Source organism: Dermacentor andersoni, chromosome 1, assembly GCF_023375885.2.
Source record: "Dermacentor andersoni chromosome 1, qqDerAnde1_hic_scaffold, whole genome shotgun sequence".
NCBI classification, from domain to species: domain Eukaryota; kingdom Metazoa; phylum Arthropoda; class Arachnida; order Ixodida; family Ixodidae; genus Dermacentor; species Dermacentor andersoni.
Genome location: NC_092814.1, coordinates 128,080,648 through 128,099,076, shown reverse-complemented (window position 1 = coordinate 128,099,076; position 18,429 = coordinate 128,080,648). Strand labels below are relative to the sequence as shown.

The 18,429-nt window shown below is 43.7% G+C and overlaps 1 protein-coding gene across 6 annotated transcripts in view; it reads left to right on the top strand.

Moving 5' to 3' along the window:
- The window catches only part of AP-1gamma (adaptor protein complex 1, gamma subunit), a 213,650-nt gene that overhangs the window by 108,767 nt on the left and 86,454 nt on the right, over window positions 1-18,429 (top strand). For all 6 annotated transcript variants that reach the window (XM_050191373.3, XM_050191372.3, XM_050191375.3 and 3 more), the window contains exons 9-10: window positions 4,183-4,323; window positions 8,931-8,985. In XM_050191373.3, coding sequence (XP_050047330.1) covers window positions 4,183-4,323; window positions 8,931-8,985 — 196 coding nt within the window. The remainder of the gene's footprint in view (window positions 1-4,182; window positions 4,324-8,930; window positions 8,986-18,429) is intronic.

The window sequence follows — 18,429 nt, the reverse complement described above, 5'->3', positions numbered from 1 at the left end:
ATGGGGGATGAAAAAAAAAAACATTTTTGCGGGAAATTTAACCCGCATAATGGTCGCACCCCTGAATTTGCATCAATTTTTTGACGAAAAAGTGTGATCATTATGCGAGTAAATACGGTAACAGCCAACTGCTCTTGGGTCGCGCAGGCCTTGCTTGAGCAAAAAATTTAATCACTTGGGAGTGGTGCCAAACTGCATTGTGCACAGAAAGCTTGGCTGCTGAATCTGCCACTTGACGCTGCTCCACAATGGCCACAATTGAGTTTTGAGGGTTGTAACTCACCATGGCCTCCATCTGCTGGAAAAACACAACTGCCTGAATGGCATCTGACCACTGGCAGCCATCAATTCTTTGTCACAGGTTATAATTGGCCATGAACTCTTGTCTCACTTTGAAAACAAATGATTTTGGGATATTCAAGATAATGGCAGTCTCAATGTTGCTGTGGTCCAAGTGTAAGGATACTAAGACTGCATGTGACTTTATCACCTGTATCAAACTGGAAGCTGATATTTCGTGTACTGTAGCGTTCGAATAAAATTTCAGTTTGTGTTCGTGCATAAAACGCGATAAGCGTTGGAAAGAGAATTTCGCTTGAAGTAACCATTTCACGCCTTTATGTCTTCGAATACTGAGACTCTATTTAAATGTCTACCACCATCACGTGACCCAAAATACTGTTTGAGTTATCTGTTATTCAAAGTATGAGAGCTGTAGTCATCGGGACTTCATTGATGTCGTAAACACTAAAAAGCAGAACATGACAGTCTTTTGCGCCCTCTGAAATTGGATCTATGAAAACTCTAAGGCAGTTTTTAAAAACACTGCAGGACTTAGTCCAAAAAAGAAGACTACTGTAAAAATTGCAATTGCTTCATTGAGCTGCTCCACATTTGGAATGTTCTGCTCCAAAACCTGTTTTGGCTGTCCCACCCCTGGCTGAAAAAGCCACTATGACTTATAAACAGTATGTTGCTTGTCAGTTTAGGCTGTTCCAAGTTTGCCGCTGCTTGTGTGCTGTATATAAAGACAAACGATCATTAATAATGTGCGTATGTATATTAACAAACTTTAAAGAGTTCACAGGTTGCTGGGTATGCTTGTTTGACCTGTGATAATTTGTGGTGAAAATTAAGGCCTTCTGTAACTTCCAACTTTATTTATTAACACAGTTTACCAACTTCATAGGGTTATATGTGCACAACCTGTAATACATTGGATAGAAAAGAGAAATCATATTGTGGTTTTTCTGTGAAAATTTCTTACCTACAATTTAGAAACCATAAGTTGCTACTTTTGATATTATCCCATAGGATTCAGGATTCATGCTTTTGCTGCCTTGAGCATCATAATAGATAATACTTTGTTTGTTGCCACTGCCATAGCTCCACTTTCCAAGCACTGATGAAAATTATGGTTAAAGGGACCCTAAAATGATTTTGACGATCTTGTACAAACATACTGAGTCATTAGGGTAGGTGCTTGATCATTAAGTGACGCATTTAAGCACTGCATAAAGCGTCTACTTTAAGCACTCCGCATAGAGTGTGTAATTTATTATAAGGTTTTAAAAATGTGCATCGCTATCAATTGCAGTGGTGCTGCTCCTCTGTGTTTTCAGCCACCCCATTACAATCTATGTAGTTAGCGCAATTGATGTCAGTTCTTCAAACTTCCATAATTTTTCCAACTTTATGGTCAACAAATGTTCAAATGTATAGCAAAATGGGTGTAGGTGCAAACGTGAGTGGTCTTCAGGGTACAGTCAGCTGGTGGTACAGAGCTCAACCAGACAAACACAGAGTTAATATAGCAGCAACCAAGTGTATTCTACTTTGCTGCTCGTGTAAATTTTTGACAGCAGCTTAATCATGAACATGTTGTCTTTTTAAATGTTTAAAATGTTTTACACTTGGTTGCAGCAACATTAGCTTTGTGTTTGGTTGGTTAAGCTCCGCCCCACCAGGTGGCTGCACCGTACAATTCGCTCTGGCCACTCATGTTTACGCTGAAGCCCCTTCATAACAGCGGCAGTAGTAATATGGAGGGGCTTTAATCTATCCCACGATCTGTCTGTCAAAGCGCTCAACATGCCTGCGGTTACTGGAATACCAGACATGCTGCTTGGCGTTGCGACAGAACGCTCGCAATGCAAGGTGCTTGGATTGCTCTAGCTGGGGATTTACGGCCAGGCGGCTAGCAAAGAGGTTGGAGAAGCTGAAGAGGCTTTGCATGCTGGCTCCTATATACCAAAAGTAGACAACACGGCGTCACATCGCAAAGCCAGTGAAGGCGGAGCTTCACCCCGATTGCTCAGCTAACGAGTTTAAGACAAAAGCATGGCTAGGGAGGAGGGTAACCTGTAATCGTCCATGGCTCTCTTAAAATGAGAAGCTTCACTTAAAGGGACACTAAAGGCCAACATTAAGTCAAGCTGAAGTGATAGAGCGTAGCTCGAGAGCCTATAAGGTGTCAATATTATCGCGATCAGAGCCTTAGTAATCGAGAAATTGAGGTGAATGCAGAACACGATTAAAGACTCCCCCAAGACATTCAGCTACTTGCCCGATAACGAAGGCACTCCTCATTTAAATTCTGTCACTAGTACTCAACCACTGCTTATAAAATCATCATTGTATTGCATTAGAAGACGAAAGAAAATGCTGCTTGTCCTCTTCTATTTCATATTTAGAAAAACAAACTCGTTGACATTACCCGTGACAACGATGCGGGTGGCCAAAAGGTTTTGTTTTTCCCTCTAGTCAGCGCTGCCCATGCCTTTGCGTTTCAGTAGTTTCATTGTCGTGTAGTATTGCACTGGTCTTGCTGGCTCTTGAAACTTGCACAAACTGCAAGTAGCAGAGAATTCCACGACCATGTGATGTCGCGGGATGCCTGAACAGTCCACGCCACTTAACCAAAAGCAGCTGCAGCGGTGAATCCACCGCTTTGTCTTGGCTCGGTTTCTCCATGGCCGCGCGTTAGCGTTTTGTGCTGAAAACTGTACTGCTGTCTGTCAGGTGCCATTTTACTCACCGTTGGAATCAAAGGGTGGGGATGGTGTATGCAATGTCGCCACTCCCTGGTTGAGACGTCGGGAGATTTGAATTGGGATAAAGGTATTCGGACCCTTCACGTGCAATTTTCTCGTGAACTAAGTCTTTCCTTGGCAGGAAACAAGCCCTGTGAGGTGTCTAGAATGGTACTTAAACAGTCCACGTCAACTTACTATTTTCCTTTAGTGTCCCTTTATATTGTGGCGTAAATTTTTTACTGTAGCTGTACCCTAGGCATCTACAAAATTTGTCCAAACCATTTCAGGGACCCTTTAAAATGTGCCACATACATCTCGAGGCACTTTGGATTGGATCTTTACTGCGAATGTGAATAATATGTGCGAGTCCTGAGCATTTGCGCTTGGTTCCATTCAGTTGTTATGTAGTTGGTTCACTTTTATTGTTTCTAAAAATGTTTTAGACTAGTCATATTTTTAGTGGCTGGATGGGTGCTTTCGAACCATGCAGGATATTAAATATATCATGTTCTTGTACCTCATGTTCTTGTATAGAGTTCATGCTTGGATTTCACATTCTGACTTGGCAAGACTTGCTGAAGAATTGAAAATTCTTCAACTGTTCTGCTGTAGTACACATTTATAGATGCTGAAGTTGCAAGAAATAGGTGAAACTAAATTTTCAGTGGACAGAATTAATTGGTGTCTGAAGGGGATATACTATTTCATTTTGCTTGCAGGCTGACTTGCAAATGGCCCTTGATTTGAGGGTCTTTCATGGTTCCACGTAGCGTAAAAGAGTGTTGCCTTCTGAGTGATTTTAGACAGAGTGCGTGAGTAACGATCGTTGACAGTTCATGAGCCAAAAATATAATAAGGCACTCCCAAGGTCTCCTCAATGACACAAAAGTGGAGATGGTATTTCTTAAGCAACTACTTGCTGGAGGACTTGCCAAAGAGTATTGTAGAAACACAATGTCTATTTCATTAAAAGGAGGTGTTGACCTATACTTTGTTAGGTGAAAGATTTTCAGATCAGGGCTCGTTTGTGAATTTAGGAGCAAGCAAGATAAAACTTTTGTTTTGTAAACATAAAAATTCTTGTGAGGGAGCTTGCTTTTAATGCTGACTACTTGAAGTTTATATTTTTGCATTTTTTTTTATGCAGACGTGCACTAGAGCTATGTTTTGCGCTTATCAACACGCAAAATATTCGAGCCATGACGAAAGAGTTGCTGGTGTTTTTGGAGAAAGCTGACCCCGAGTTCAAAGCCCTCTGTTCCTCAAACCTTTTCATTGCTGCTGAAATGTAAGTTCTGATGTTCATATTTTTTGTTATCATTTTCTTTCAGGCAAATTCCTTCATTATTTGTTTATTTCATGTGCTTGTTTGATAACAACTGCTGTGGCAGGCGAATGTGCTTTCATGTGTTTTGAAAGGATGACAATCTGCAAGAACAGCTAGTAAGTTTGTGGGAATATTTGTCATATAAGAAATAAGAAAAAACACCTTAGCTGGCTTTCAAACCTGGAGCTTTTTGTTCCGAAAATTGGTGCTTCAGCTAACTTCAGCTAACAGCACTATGAGTACATTGATGAAGCGTGGGTGCTAAGCAGAGCATTATCTCACAGTTGCAGTGCATGCTTTAGTGCACAACACAGCAGTATACTAGCGTGAAGGTAAAGGGTAAAGTATGGCCGTGGCAAGAAATAAATACTGGAAAGAGGAAGAAGCAAAGGCTGGAGCTTTGTAAAGCAGGTTGTTCATGTGATGGTGCAAATGCTTTCAGCAACAGATAGTGCTTAAAACGCTGTGAACCTTACTGTACATAATACAGTAGACTTGCTTCCACTAATTCAATGCTAGTTAATTAGATTTTTCAAATTAATTTTATTTCGATGAAAAATCTTGGCTGGCGCTCATGCATTTCTATGGGCCAATACTTTTGTCATTTTGATTATGAAATCGGCTCTCATTGGATATTTCTAACTTTACTGGTCAGCACCCATTCCTAACCTCAAAAGTGACCTCAATGATTGCAGCATCTGCCTTGGTGGCAATAGGGAACAGGCTTAAGATAAACAATCTTCCACCAAAAACGTCAATCTTTGGCCTGCCCTTGGCAGAGTTTCATGCAAAAACATTGGCTCACAGTTCATACTTACTGTATTTAGTCAATTCTGATGTTTCCTTTTCCCAAGCGAATTGGTTTGAAATTGCCCTTATGTTACAATTGGATATGAAACAAAATTTTGTTTGCTGTACTGGCAACAGCCTACTTGTCAGAGCAAGCGTCATTGTTTCCATCATTACAACATGGGGACAGATCAAGTTTTCATGTAGGTTTGCAACGATGACGCCATGCATCGATTTCATCACAAAAAACTAATTGACATTATTTGTCTGCTTAGCTAGCAGCAATGGAGCCGCATCATATGTTTTCGGAGAGTCGTGTGCCGTATGGCGGTCTGGCGAAGTCTATGCATGGGGGATATGTCATGGCCTATAGCAGGGGCCCTGTACAATGACTCGAGCTTTGTAAAAATAAATAAAAAATAAATAAAATAAAGTAAAACACTTTCTTTTCAACAGAAGCCTGCTCCTCGCTCTTTTCTGGACGCTTTATCTCGTAATATAGCAGATTCCCACATGCTGCTGCTATTGGCTAGATAATAGATGACATCACTCAAAAAGAGTGCTTGGATTAGCGCGCTTTTCCCTACTTTTACTGTGTATACTTATTGATACAGTTAGTGATAGTGGTGACGTTGAACTTTAGGAATAAATAAACTTTGATTCTGTAAAGGTAAACTGCGTTTAATTGCTATGGGTTGTCGGATTTAGCATACAGTCGAAACTCGCAATAATGAAATCATGGGAAAAGCAAAAAAGTTCGCCTTCGCGAGACTTGTTAGTGCAAGAATGAGGCAGAAAAGACAGGGAATTGGCTTGCAAAAACAATTGATTGCCAAAAGTCGCTAAGCTTACTCTGCCGAACTCTGAATTCACACTGTAAAAAGTGGTCCATTGCCACGCCGTTGTCGTGCTCACTGAAAAACGAACGAATTGTTTCGAAGGTGTTCCACACATACCACGGGTTCGTTGTTTTCTCTTGATTTGGTTTTTAGTGGTCATCGGCGTTGTCAGCTTCGCACACGAGACTTATCATGGCCTCATTGGCCATCTCTTCGTGCATGACAGTGTCTTCAACTGCGCGAATTAACTCATCGACATTGAGGCCATCTGGAACTCCGCTTGCCATGGCACAGAGTTCACCCCAAGCGTTGATCAGCAATGGCGGCACTGCGCCTTCGGCACTGTCATTGACTGCGCCGTTGGGTAAATCTTCCTTTGGTGCGGTTGGATTAGCGCATGATGCCTGCTGATTGACAGTGAAGCCAGTGTGTTTAAAACAATTTGATATCGCGGCTGGACACATTGCAACCCATGCGGCAACCACTATCTCAAGTGCCATGAGCATGCCCATGTCGGTGAGACACTTGAGCTGAAGGTTCAGCAGCAGACGCGGAATGAGCTTCTCTCTGTAGGTGCACTTGACGCTGCGAATGAAACCTTGATCGATTGGCCTCAGCATGGACGTGCAGCTAGGTGGGATTAAAACCAAGCGCATGTTTCCGAGCTCCACATCATCAACACGATGGGCGCTGCAATTATCCAAAAAAAAAAGGCAGACTGCATGCCTTCCTTCCGCATGTTGGCATCAAAAGCCTCTAGCCAGCCGCCAAATATGACCCAGGTCATCCACGAATTCAGGTTCACGGTGTATTCTATGGGCAGCCTACAATTTCCCTTGAAGCAGCTGGGCTTCTCTGCTGATTACAAGCAGTGGCTGTTTGTCTGTGCCGTCCATGTTAGTGCACAACAAATTTGTTACATGTCGCTTGCCATGTTTTCTCCCGTGGCATTTCTGGCCTTTTAAGTCCAGGGTCTTTGATGGAAGCATCTTCTAGAATGAGGCCATCTCATCCATGTTGTAAATGCCTGAAAGCTTGTATTTGCCCAGTACTTCTTTGTTGGTCAGCAGCCATGACGACGTTGCCACGGGGTCGACGGCTGCTGCCTCTCCAGAAGTGACTTTGGCCACTATGTGTGGCGGGCTTCGAAACAGCTCAACCAGCCAGGCCTTGCCTTAAAATTATTGTGCCCCAGCATGCACGTGAAGTCCAGCACCTTCTACTGAAGCACTCTGCCAGACAATGGCACTTTGTTCGCAGGCTGTTCACAAAACCATGCAAGCACTGCCTTTTTGATGTCTGGGAATGCCGCAGCTGTCACCGTGTTGTTCTTCGCACTCGCACCATTTTTGTGCGTGCCGAGAATGGGGGCCTTGTTTTTCAATATTGTAGACATCGAGCGGCACAAAATTCCAAATTTTTTGCCGAACTCCATTTTCTTCCTGCTTGTTTCAACCTGGGCAATAATTGCAGCCTTATCCTGTAGCGTATAAATTTCCACTTTTGTTGCTGGAGGCTGCATCTTAGCTGGCTGGCAAAGCAGACGGTCCGATCGCCACATACTCAGCTGACGCACCCTAGCAGCAACCACACACATTGACCACACTGCATACACATGACCACGTGCGGCAGCATACAGAGCATAAAGTGTCATCGGGCTTATCCGACCGAGCCTTCATGTGTGGATGTTGATTTGGCTAGTCACCGATTGCAATTCAGCATGCCATGCAGGCGTTCTGCTCCATGTTAGCACATGCTGTGATTACACACAGGATTATAATAAAATGTGCCTACTGTGAGGTTGCCTCCAGTTCTTGTTTGTCTTCTTTTTTTTTTTCTGTCTTTTTGATTTTTCCAATATACTAATATCACATTTTTGGTGCGGACACTGCACAGTCACCCGTTGCGATGGAAAAACCACCATCTTCACTATCATCATCATCGATGTCGCCTGTTGCGAGGTGCAGCTGCTCCACTAATAGCTCCACTGTAGCTTTTTTTCTTTTTGCAAACAATAATGGTGGCGGCCACGCAAGTGCGCTGTGGCGGTGCTTTACGCATTTTAAGGGCACAACAATTGCATTTGAGTAGTTTTTGGACACTTTTACTGTTACGTGAGTACATCATTTGCAGACTGTCCTTTCAGAAAATTTCTTTAATGAGAGATTGCTGTAAAACAAAAAGTTTTGTTGTCAGGTGAAACAAAATGCATAGACTCCTATGGGTGTTCACCGGGGATCCGAAAATATTTTGTTGCGGCGAGAATTTCGTTGCCTTGGGATTTGGTTATCACTGGGTTCAACTGTACTACTATTCCCTTATTAAATTTGGGTGCACATTAGATTTGAATGCACATTGTTTTCTACTTCGAACTCAAGAACTTGGTGTGGATTAGGTACTGCAACATTAAGCAGCATTGTGTTAAGGAGTTTTCTCTGCCTCTTCTTTTATACAACCTGCCGGATAGTTTGATCAATTCTGTTGTCTCCATCTATGTTCAATTAAAGGAGTTGTCTGTACTGCAACTCCTTGTAGCAGGAAGGTTTAGCAACACTTTGTTTGCTGTTGTTTGAGTTACTTGTGTTTATGTGAAATGCCTGTAAAAGCCGACTGTATGCTATATCCTGTTCAGTATTATTAGCTTTTGCAAACCTGTTTAGGGCTACTTTAATTGATGTGTGTTTACTGTGCTCATAATTTTTGTTTTTGCTTGTATATTTTCTGGTGTCTTCTTTTACTGTGTGACATTATTGAAGACTCATGTCGGAGCATTGTGTCATCTTCCCAAAAAATCTTTTGCCTGCTTGAGGCACTTCTGTAAATTATAATGGACAGCCTTTTGTGCAGCCCTTAGTGTGGACCCGACAGTGTTTTGTCCATTAAGGGCTGAAGAGTTTGGGTTGGTTTGCTTAACTTCACCTTTCTTTTCCTTCACGACAGGTATGCACCCACAAAGCGGTGGCACATTGATACCATGATCAAAGTGTTAACAACAGTGAGTATTTGACTTTGCTTTTGCGACTGTGTACCTTGATCTTTGGCTGAAGTAGCCCTAAAACACGCTTTCAACATAAACCAGCTTAATTGCTTTATTGTACATGAACATTTAAGCCTTATATTATTCCTATACTTGTAGCAGGAGCCTACATTCAAGACACCTGTCTTGGTCAGTTTTTTTACCCGGCCCAACATTTCATGTATATTGCTACATACTTTTAATGGTTATCAGCCAGATTTATTTAGGCGTCAAGACTAAGCTGCACCTTTGGCAGTACCAGAAGCAGAAATCTTACAACTGATTACACAGCGGTACCATCTGGGGGTGGAGAACAGACCATTATCCTGATACTACAGTCCCAGAGATGTGGCATGGTACAGAACCTCGCGGTCATACTGCCACATTTGGTGTTGAAACGTAGCTTCTCGGATACTTTAATAATTTCACATTGGGCTGTTCCTCTTGCCTACAATTGTGGAATTTGGGTGCATACCCACACTCTTTGCAGCATACAGCCAAATCCTCTTCTAGGCCTTGCCTCACATTATAATCATGCTCACACAAACGATTGTTGGCACAGTGTCCGCTGTGGTCAATGTAAAAAATTCTGCACAAGAATGGGATCTTATAAACAATGTCGTGTGCACATGTGACATATGGCTTACGATAATGGGTGTGTGAATATTAAAAAATTTCGAATATTATGAAGCATTAATTTTAATATTAGTATTTAATTTGAAAACTAGGTATGCAAAACTTTGTGAATATTAGCTTGGATACAAATATTCGAAACAAATTGAATATTTTGCTGGCTCTGCGGGAGCAAACACGGTTCTTAGTATTTCTTTCTAACTAATTTAAGAATCTGTGTCTGGTTTTGTGCTGAAGTTTGTGATAATTTTGTGCTGCTAGCAAAATTTCACTGGTAAACCATGCTTAGCCATTAGACGTCTAAGCTCTGCAAGAAAGCCAGCCTCTCGGTAGCAAGGGGCACAGGTTTGCAGATAGCGAAGGTGCACTCTTTCACAGGCGCCAGCCCCAATCCTGAGCTTATTGCTTCATAGCAAATGCAATGAGTGACGGCTGGCCCTGAGTCAAATGCCCCTGAGCTTACGGGCAATTTATGCTGTATACCGTATAGATTTGTATAAGGGCCAGACTTTTTTTTTACAATTTTGATGAGGTGCGGCCCTTACACGGGACCAAACCTTTTGGCCAAAATAGTGCTGGCGTAGTCGGGCACTTGTGCTCACTCCGGATCCCCGGATGTACCATTGCATCAAAGATCAACGCGCAGCTCTTGCCATCTAGTAGTGGCATTTGGAAGTAAGCAGCGCATGAAAATTTGTCGATGCACACGTGGTATCGGGGCACTGAACGCGATTGCTTCTTCATTGGAAATTTTTCCCCAAAAAATTTTGGGCTGCCATGTTGTGGGTGTGGCCCTTACATGAGTCTATACAGTTAAAACTAACTTGAAGGGACCATGAAAATTTGTTCGTCTTAACAGAAGTTCGTCTTATGACAAGAATAATTTGCAGTATGACCAGGTCCATCTAAATATCTTGCTTCAAAATGGTAAATGAAGTAGACTTAAAACAGATAAAAAGCATTTATTTAGCTGAAGTTAACAGAAAACTGTCTTCAAGTGGTACTCTTGCTTGGTTTCATCCAATATGTGATGGATATTCGGTGCTTCTGTGCAAATGGGCGAGCAGCTACAAATGATGTCATCTTACCTAATGGCCTTAAAGACCTTTCTGTGCCTTCGTGCTGCTGGAAAAGGTACACTAAGGAGTTCAAGCACGCATCTGCCGCCTTACAGGTCATCGGTGTAGGCTACAAGCTAGCGAAAGTACGAAGGAATCTGCTGAGTGCGCAGCAAAGCAATGCAACCTAGAGAAAAGTCTAGGTGACTTTGAGCGAAGTGGGGAAGGAGAAATAAGGCAAAGCGTCGCAGAGGAGGAAGGTAGGCAGAGGTGCGCTCGGTTGATCTCTGCTGGCAGTTGCTACAGGTTTCGTTTGTGATACGGACGTACCGGGTTTTTCTTGTGATAACATTGTCCTCACGTGCCGTATGCTGTACGTGCAAGTGAAAACATGCAACGGTTAGACAATTTTCTCAAGACTAACTTTTCACTCTGCCTGCTTGTTTGTGGCAACAATATCTCAAGGTCTAGGTCAGCTACAGCTGTATTTTTTTTATATGGAGCTAAATGCTTAGTGGTTGAAGTGCACCAAGCATACTCCTTTTCTTTTTCTTCAAATTCCTTTTTATTTGCTTTTGTTCTTCTTCCCTAGTAGCAATACTCTAAATGCTGAACTTTATTGAGCTGCTAAATTGCCACTTTTTGTTGGATTGGAAAACTGCTTGCAGCACTTAACTCCTTAAGGGGGGACGACGCGGCTTTCGCATTGCGAAAAATTGCCAAAAAAACGATTTTTTGAAAATTACATAACCCTTTTTCTATCTGATACCCAAATATCATCACTGTAAACCTCTTAGAAGTGCTCTAAAAAATTTGTTTTATCAGCCAAAGTGGCGAAAAATCTCGTGGAAATCAAGAAAGAACAGCGTTTTTCAAGCCACAATATCTCCGGAACGGCGCGACTGAGCGCCACCATCTTGGTCTCATTCGAAAGCGCATTTCTCCGTCTTCAAATTTGCCGCTTCAGCGATCTCCTCCATACAGAAACAAGCGCACAAAAAGCAAATGATTGGAGGTCGTGCCGGAGTCTGCGATTGGCCGCGCCTGCCACGTGACTCCAGCGCGGTTCGCCATTGGTCCGGCGCTCGCGTCGTCTGCTCGGCTCTTTGCACCTCGCGAGTCTGGACGTGTCAAAACGGGTGCAACGCGGACATCGCAGTAACGTGGCCGATCCCTACTCTTGGGGACATTTCAGACTCGTGGGTAAGCATTCTGAGCAGCAGCGATGCAGACTTCCCGACCAAGATTCACGCGCGGAATCCTCGGACATGCGTTTAAGCCTTTCAGCACTCGGTGTTTCGGAATTCATGACGAAGCACATCGCGCACGCAATCCTCGATCGGACACGTGGCTAAACATTTCGCGCATAGGGAGTCTCCAACTTGGTGATCATGCACATCGCGCACAGACTTCTCGGACCCTCACCTAAGCATTTTGTGCATCAGCGCCTCCGACTGCGTGAATAAGCGCATCGAGTGTCGACTCCTCGAGCCCGCGACTAGGCATTTCGAGCGTTGGCACCTCAGACTGCGTGGCTAGGTACTTCGTGCGTCGGCTAAGCACATCACGCATCGGCTCCTTGTATCTGCGGCTAGGCATTTCGCACATCTGCACTTCGGACCCGCAACCAAGCATCGCGTTCACTCTATTATCATATTGTCACGATAGCTCGTAGCAAAATCTATCATACCACCCCTTCATAAAGAGAACCTCATCATGAGCTCTGTTCACTAGGCTCCTTGGGCTGGCACAGATACCTGGCTGCAGAAGTGATCGAGGCATCATACAAAAGTAAAATTCTGGAAAGCACCTAGCAGCTGCATATCTATCACTGGCTCTCTGATCCTAAGTTCTACAGCCATTGTCAAGTAAAGGTGACTTGGGAAGCTGCTTACACTCGGAGCCTTCATTCAATAACATGGTCAATTCTACAAAAAAAAGAAAAGAAAAGCCTCACTGATTGTGCTGGAGATTGCTATCAATCGGGTAGCCTGCGGGTACAGACTGCCTGTGGGTACAGGCTGCCTGAATGTACACTGGAACTATATTCATGCCCACACAGAGTTCTGCACGTCACTTGGTTTGAAACCTAGGCACCATGCTCTTTGTAGAGCAGCAGCGGCAGCAAAGAATGCCCTATGAAAAGAAAAGGGGGGGGGGGGGGGGGGGAGGGAACCACACCAGACCAGAGGCCACATGTACAAGAAGCCCCACATCACAAAACACCCCATAGACTACAAATTTGGTGCCTTTTAGAGAACTGAAGAGAAGGTGAAACTTTGAGAGTCGTTTTCTCAAAACTGTTTTTCTGCCTTTCTGCTCAGTTTCTGGAGCTGATTTCTTTGTTACCGTTTAACATATATTGACTCCGTTTTTTTTTGTCACGTTCCTTGGGCTGCAGTGCAGGTCGTGACATTGTCGCTTTCTTATCTTGACCCTTTGTAAGTTTACGATATGGCTATTCGTCTACCCTGAAAGTGTGCTTGATGTGAAGATAACATATAATATGGCACTCCAAAAAATTTGTGTTGCGAAAAAAAGAAACAATGCAAAAATGTCACGACCTTCAGCACACATTTAACTATGCAGTCAATACTTAATAGGCCTTCTATCACGTTTTTTAATTTCCCAAGCTCTCCAGAAAGTAAGAGGGGAAAAAATTCTGCTCAATAAAATTGAATAAAATGTTCTCAAGATATCGCTCTGAAACTTTTATGGAAGCATCAGGGAGACATCCTTAACATTTGTGCCAATTTTCATCAAAATCCATGAAGAAATAAGGAAGTTGATGTTCAAAGCCACGTCCCCCCTTAAACATTCTGCAGTCCACTCATGCATTATTATTGCTTTCTGCCCAATATTTTTTTACCTGTCGTCTCCACAAACAATAGTAATGGACTTTTAATTATCTCCATGATTATTTACTCCATCGAAAAAAGAATCAATTTTTTTTGTAATCAGCTCAAAAGCTGAATAAGACCATGTCATTTAATTAAATTTTGTCTAAAAATAAGTACGATAGCTTTATACACCATGTCCCCCCATAAGCTAAACTGATTGTATCAATTGTATCAACGCTGTCACCCATGGGTGCTGATGCATCGGTTGCCAAGTTAAGCGAAATCTCGTGAAAGTGATTGTATGGATGCTGTCACTCGTATTCTATCCCCAGAAGCAATCGACCACAAATACGACACCATCGTGCAGATCTTCGCCTGGAACACTGTTGCTCCTAGAGGCCAATAATACATCAGGTGCTGAGTTACGAAAATCTCGTGAAAGTGATCAGATCCCTGAAAACTATCGGCGACGCATGAGGCACACTTTGTGGTGTCAGCAGTGCGCTTCTGTAGCCTCAAGCTAGGCTTGTCAAAGTAGGCTAATAGAATTTTTACTGTGAAGTTTCGTTTTGCAGCGCATTAACTGTCTGTACTGTCTCATTTCAAAATGAAATTCTTGTGAAAGCGAAATTTGACACTTTCCCCATACATTTTTTTTGGTTGCGGGTTTCAACTGTAGAAGCATCTGTCTTGAAAAATATAAGGCAGTTGGAAGTCAACGTCTTGTTTCTTTCCGTCTCTTCTCTTGTGCCGAAGTTCTGCCTTTGCATTGTTAGCCTAACCAACTATGGTGATTTGAGGTACAGTGCAGTCTACTTATAACAATATCAAGAACGAAAAATTCGATCGTTATAACCGATCATCACTATATCTGCACTGCCGTAAAATTAAAAATATAAAATATAAAATAAAAATAAAATAAAAAATTGCCACTTCCGCTAAAGGTACACCTAGAAAGTAGGTAGCGAAATATAAAACGTTTATTTGTACCTCTAAACATTGTGTGAAGCGTTACACACGCTGAAATAGTCGGGAATCTGCACTTGCTTTTGCTGGAATTTCAGGTCCACATGCGGTGTGAAACACGTCCAACTGCTGCGCGAGCGCTAGTGGTAATAATTTAGCTTGCATGAAATCAGTGAGAGACTTGATCGTAGTCGGTGTCAGAGATGGGCCATTGTCAATCTTGTCATCATTGCCGCTGCTGTCGTCGCCTCCGTCACACATTGCCGCCATCAGTCCTGGCAACGATCATCCCCGCCAGATATCTCTTTGCAGAACGAGGCAGCACTACTGCACTCGGAAACTCCTCCATCGAAGCACCACCCGTTTCATTGTCAGTAGTGATGTGCTCCCAGAGCTCGGTAGTGTCAGTGGCTTCCATCGTATTGGTTTCACTATCATGGGTGGTTTTGCCCTGGCGCATAAAGCCCATCTTTTCCGTTTATCAACATGACCCCTGTATGGAGCCATCATGATCACGGCGCTCCTGCACGAGAGTCTAGCAAAATTTGCAGCTTTGTCTCAAGTGACATGGCTTTATGCTTTCTCGCCACCATCATCTATCTTTTGCACTATCTTCTTCGAGGCTGCTTCCGCAGCGCATTTGCACACACGCTGAGAAAGTGAAGTGGCGCACTTTTTTTAAAAAATTCTCTCTTTCTTTCGTGAACGCATGGAGCACATTCACGGGTGACGCAGACATGAGGTGGCTGGCGCCATCTTGTGGTGTGCTGCGCCAACTCTCGGTGTTCTCCATGGCTTTCGCAATCAGTGCACGGGCGGGACGCGCTGCGCGGTAATGGTGGCAGATGTGAACTCCCATAGACAAACTTTTTGCCCCGTCTTGGCATCGTTTGTTTAGGGGACATGGGTTGTGGAGATTATTTCCTGCATCTTATGGCCAAATCTGATGAAAATACACATGCTTACTTAGTTTTTCGTGCTGATTTAAAATGTGCAATAATTTTTCTTGTAGGTTCATTAGTTCAGGAGATTGACAGTGCTGCCACTCTATTGTTTCCGGAGACAATGGAAAAAGAACTGCTCAGCAGAAAGCGAATATTATTGCATAGCTAGATACTATAATGTGCAATAACTGCAATGCTGCAAAAAGTTTTCAAATGAAATTTTAATTAGCCATTCTGCAGGTGATCAAGATTCTTTCCTTGACCTAAGGCTACCACACCAAAAGAAAATTCATAAAATGGAAATGTACATACGCACAAATTTGAAATTCTGCTCTCAGCACTTTGTAATATGTAGATTAGGCTTTCTGCTAAAGAAAGAATTAGTGCTCTAGCTGTTCTAGATCATGAGATATCACTCTGACAGTCTAGTGAAGTGACCCAAAAACATGTTTTGAGAAAAGTGAGAAAACATGTAAAACCTTACTTTATTTACAAATTTACAGCTGGAACAGCTCAGTAGGCACCAGGCATGTAGTCCTGCTGACTCCCAGCCCCTGTGTGCCGCTTTTTGAGGGACTGGCGCAAATTTTCTCATGCTTTGCACTTCTTGGCTGATGCTGCCATTCGACGCCTATCTTTCTCGGCCATGAGGGTGCGACTTTGCTTGCTCGGATTTAGACATAGTTCTTTCATCATGGCCTTTGAGGCCCTTGGCCTTGCACACAACGATGTTCCCAGTATGACCCACGTTCAGTTTGGCGTAAAGTTCGCGAACCGACCGCGCGCAGTCGCTCGTCAGATTACGTGCCGCGTGATCGGCCGCTGGCGTCAACTTCGTCTTCACGTAGCTCTTACACGTTTTCGTGTGAAAAGCCTGACGGCCGATGCCCATCAACGAGACAAGCGTCATTGAACACGGTCTGTCGGTTCCCCGTTGCCTGCATGGCACGCGTAGCCAAAACGTTCACAGCAAAGGGTTTGATTCGTTCAGCACTGTGAACGCGCGGCGAGCTCCACACCGACGCAATCTCTCCACAATTTGCGCACATAAAACGCAGCTTCACAGCGAGTCCATATTCCCGCTCGTCTCGGACGACTTCTAAGGCACCACTGCAGATGTTGCAGTTCGCAAATGTTAACAAAGTGTTCACGGCACTCAAATCCACAATCGTAAACGTAATCCAATCAGGCGGGCGAAGTGCATCGTCGGTACCGTCACCCACAAACTCTCGTTTCCTCTCCGTCGCTGGAGCGGAAGACAACTCCGATTGCTTTGCTTTGGCTTTCGCTTCCTCCTCCTCCCGCTTGGAGGGTTGCCGGTAGATCGTATCTTGCCGTACGCGAGCGCTGGTCGAAGGGTCCACGGCAGGCGGACTTGTCACAGTATCCGCAGCAGCCGATGCAGTCGTTAGGCCTGCCATTGCTGCATCGACGATTTCGGCATCGGTCGCTTGTGGCATCCTGAGCGTTTTGCAGTGTTGAGCAGCGTTATTTTGAGTTTTCGATGACCGTCTGTCGCACTTTTTGCGCACCAAACTTGTGCCGCGTTCGAAATTTGCGCTCCGTTTCAGACATCGTGTTGACACTGGGGCAAGATGGCGCACCTCAGTGCGCGGCTCCAAGCGCGGAGCAGACGATGGCCATGCAGTTCCGCCAATCGGGAGAAAAGCTCAAGTCACGGCACCGAGTGACGAATAGGAGGGCGTTCTAGTACCTTTTTTTGCCGCGCATTTTCTAAGTGGCCAATGGCTGAATAGGGCCTGTTCTGGCGGGAATTTGAAGGGAAAAGTCGCCTCTTTCAAATGAGACCAAGATGTCCGCGCTAGCACACGTGGAAGAGCAGGCGCGTGTTTCGGAAAATATGCCGTTTCAGCGCAAGTTCCGCCTGAAATTCAGCTAGTGCATGTCGTATAAGGCGTCACTGCGGCTAAAATATCTGATGTTATCGGTATGAAATTAACAATATAGATGCAATAATAGCTGTACATTCCAAAAATGCAATAAAAAAAATCTAGATTTTTTCGCGATTTTTGGTCGCCACAACCCGTGTCCCCCCTTAAGGAGAACTTAGCAACGCAAATGTCACGATTATTTTGCATGGAAAACGCCGTCCAGAAGGAAAAAATTTATTGTTATGCCGATACGCAGAGAATAAAATGTCGTTATTTTTGTTTCTTTTTTTCTCATAGCCTTAATGCTCTCCAGTCGACTCATAATTATAACAGCTATATCGTTGTATGGGGTGTAAGTGGACTGCACTGTACTAATAAATGAATTAAAATATTGTTGGCTTTGCTTGAAAAGTGAACCATTGACAGCAATAGCAAGGTTTAGTGTTGTGCTTTAACAATTCGGACGGTGTTTTAATTATATATGGGTGTGCTATTTTTGCGAGACAGAGGATGTAAGGCAACTGCTGCTGTGGAGAACCAACATCGCCCTGGCATCTACCAGGTGCCTCAAAGCACTGGCATGATGTGATGAGTGCCGCCAGTGGCACTGGAGTTGTCGCTCCAAAATGGTGCACGAAATAGATCAACAAGAAATTTTTTCACATTAGTCAGCGCCCGGTGAAATATTAGATAATGTTAGCTTTACGTTTACTGTCCATGCCACTGAGACCAATGCATACATACAGCAGCTCGGCAGAAACGCTCGTTTGCTTATAGCATGCAGGCATGAAAGGCTCATGCTAGCAGCAAGAGGCAGAACGTTATCCTAGCTTTGCCATCGAGCTGATTCAGCGGAGCGTTGACAGTTTATCCACTGCGCTTCACATTTTTGCAGCCAAACGAGTTCTGCATCTCTGGAAACCCTCTGAACACCTGCGCGCAAGCAGACCATGCACCGTCGATAGTGGGATAGAACGATGATGGTGGCGCAAACATGTCTCGAGCATGTTTAATTGCAGTCGCAATAAAATGATGAAAAGGAGGGTAAGGCTGCAAGCCCTTAATGGTTGTAGCAATTAGTAGCTGTTAA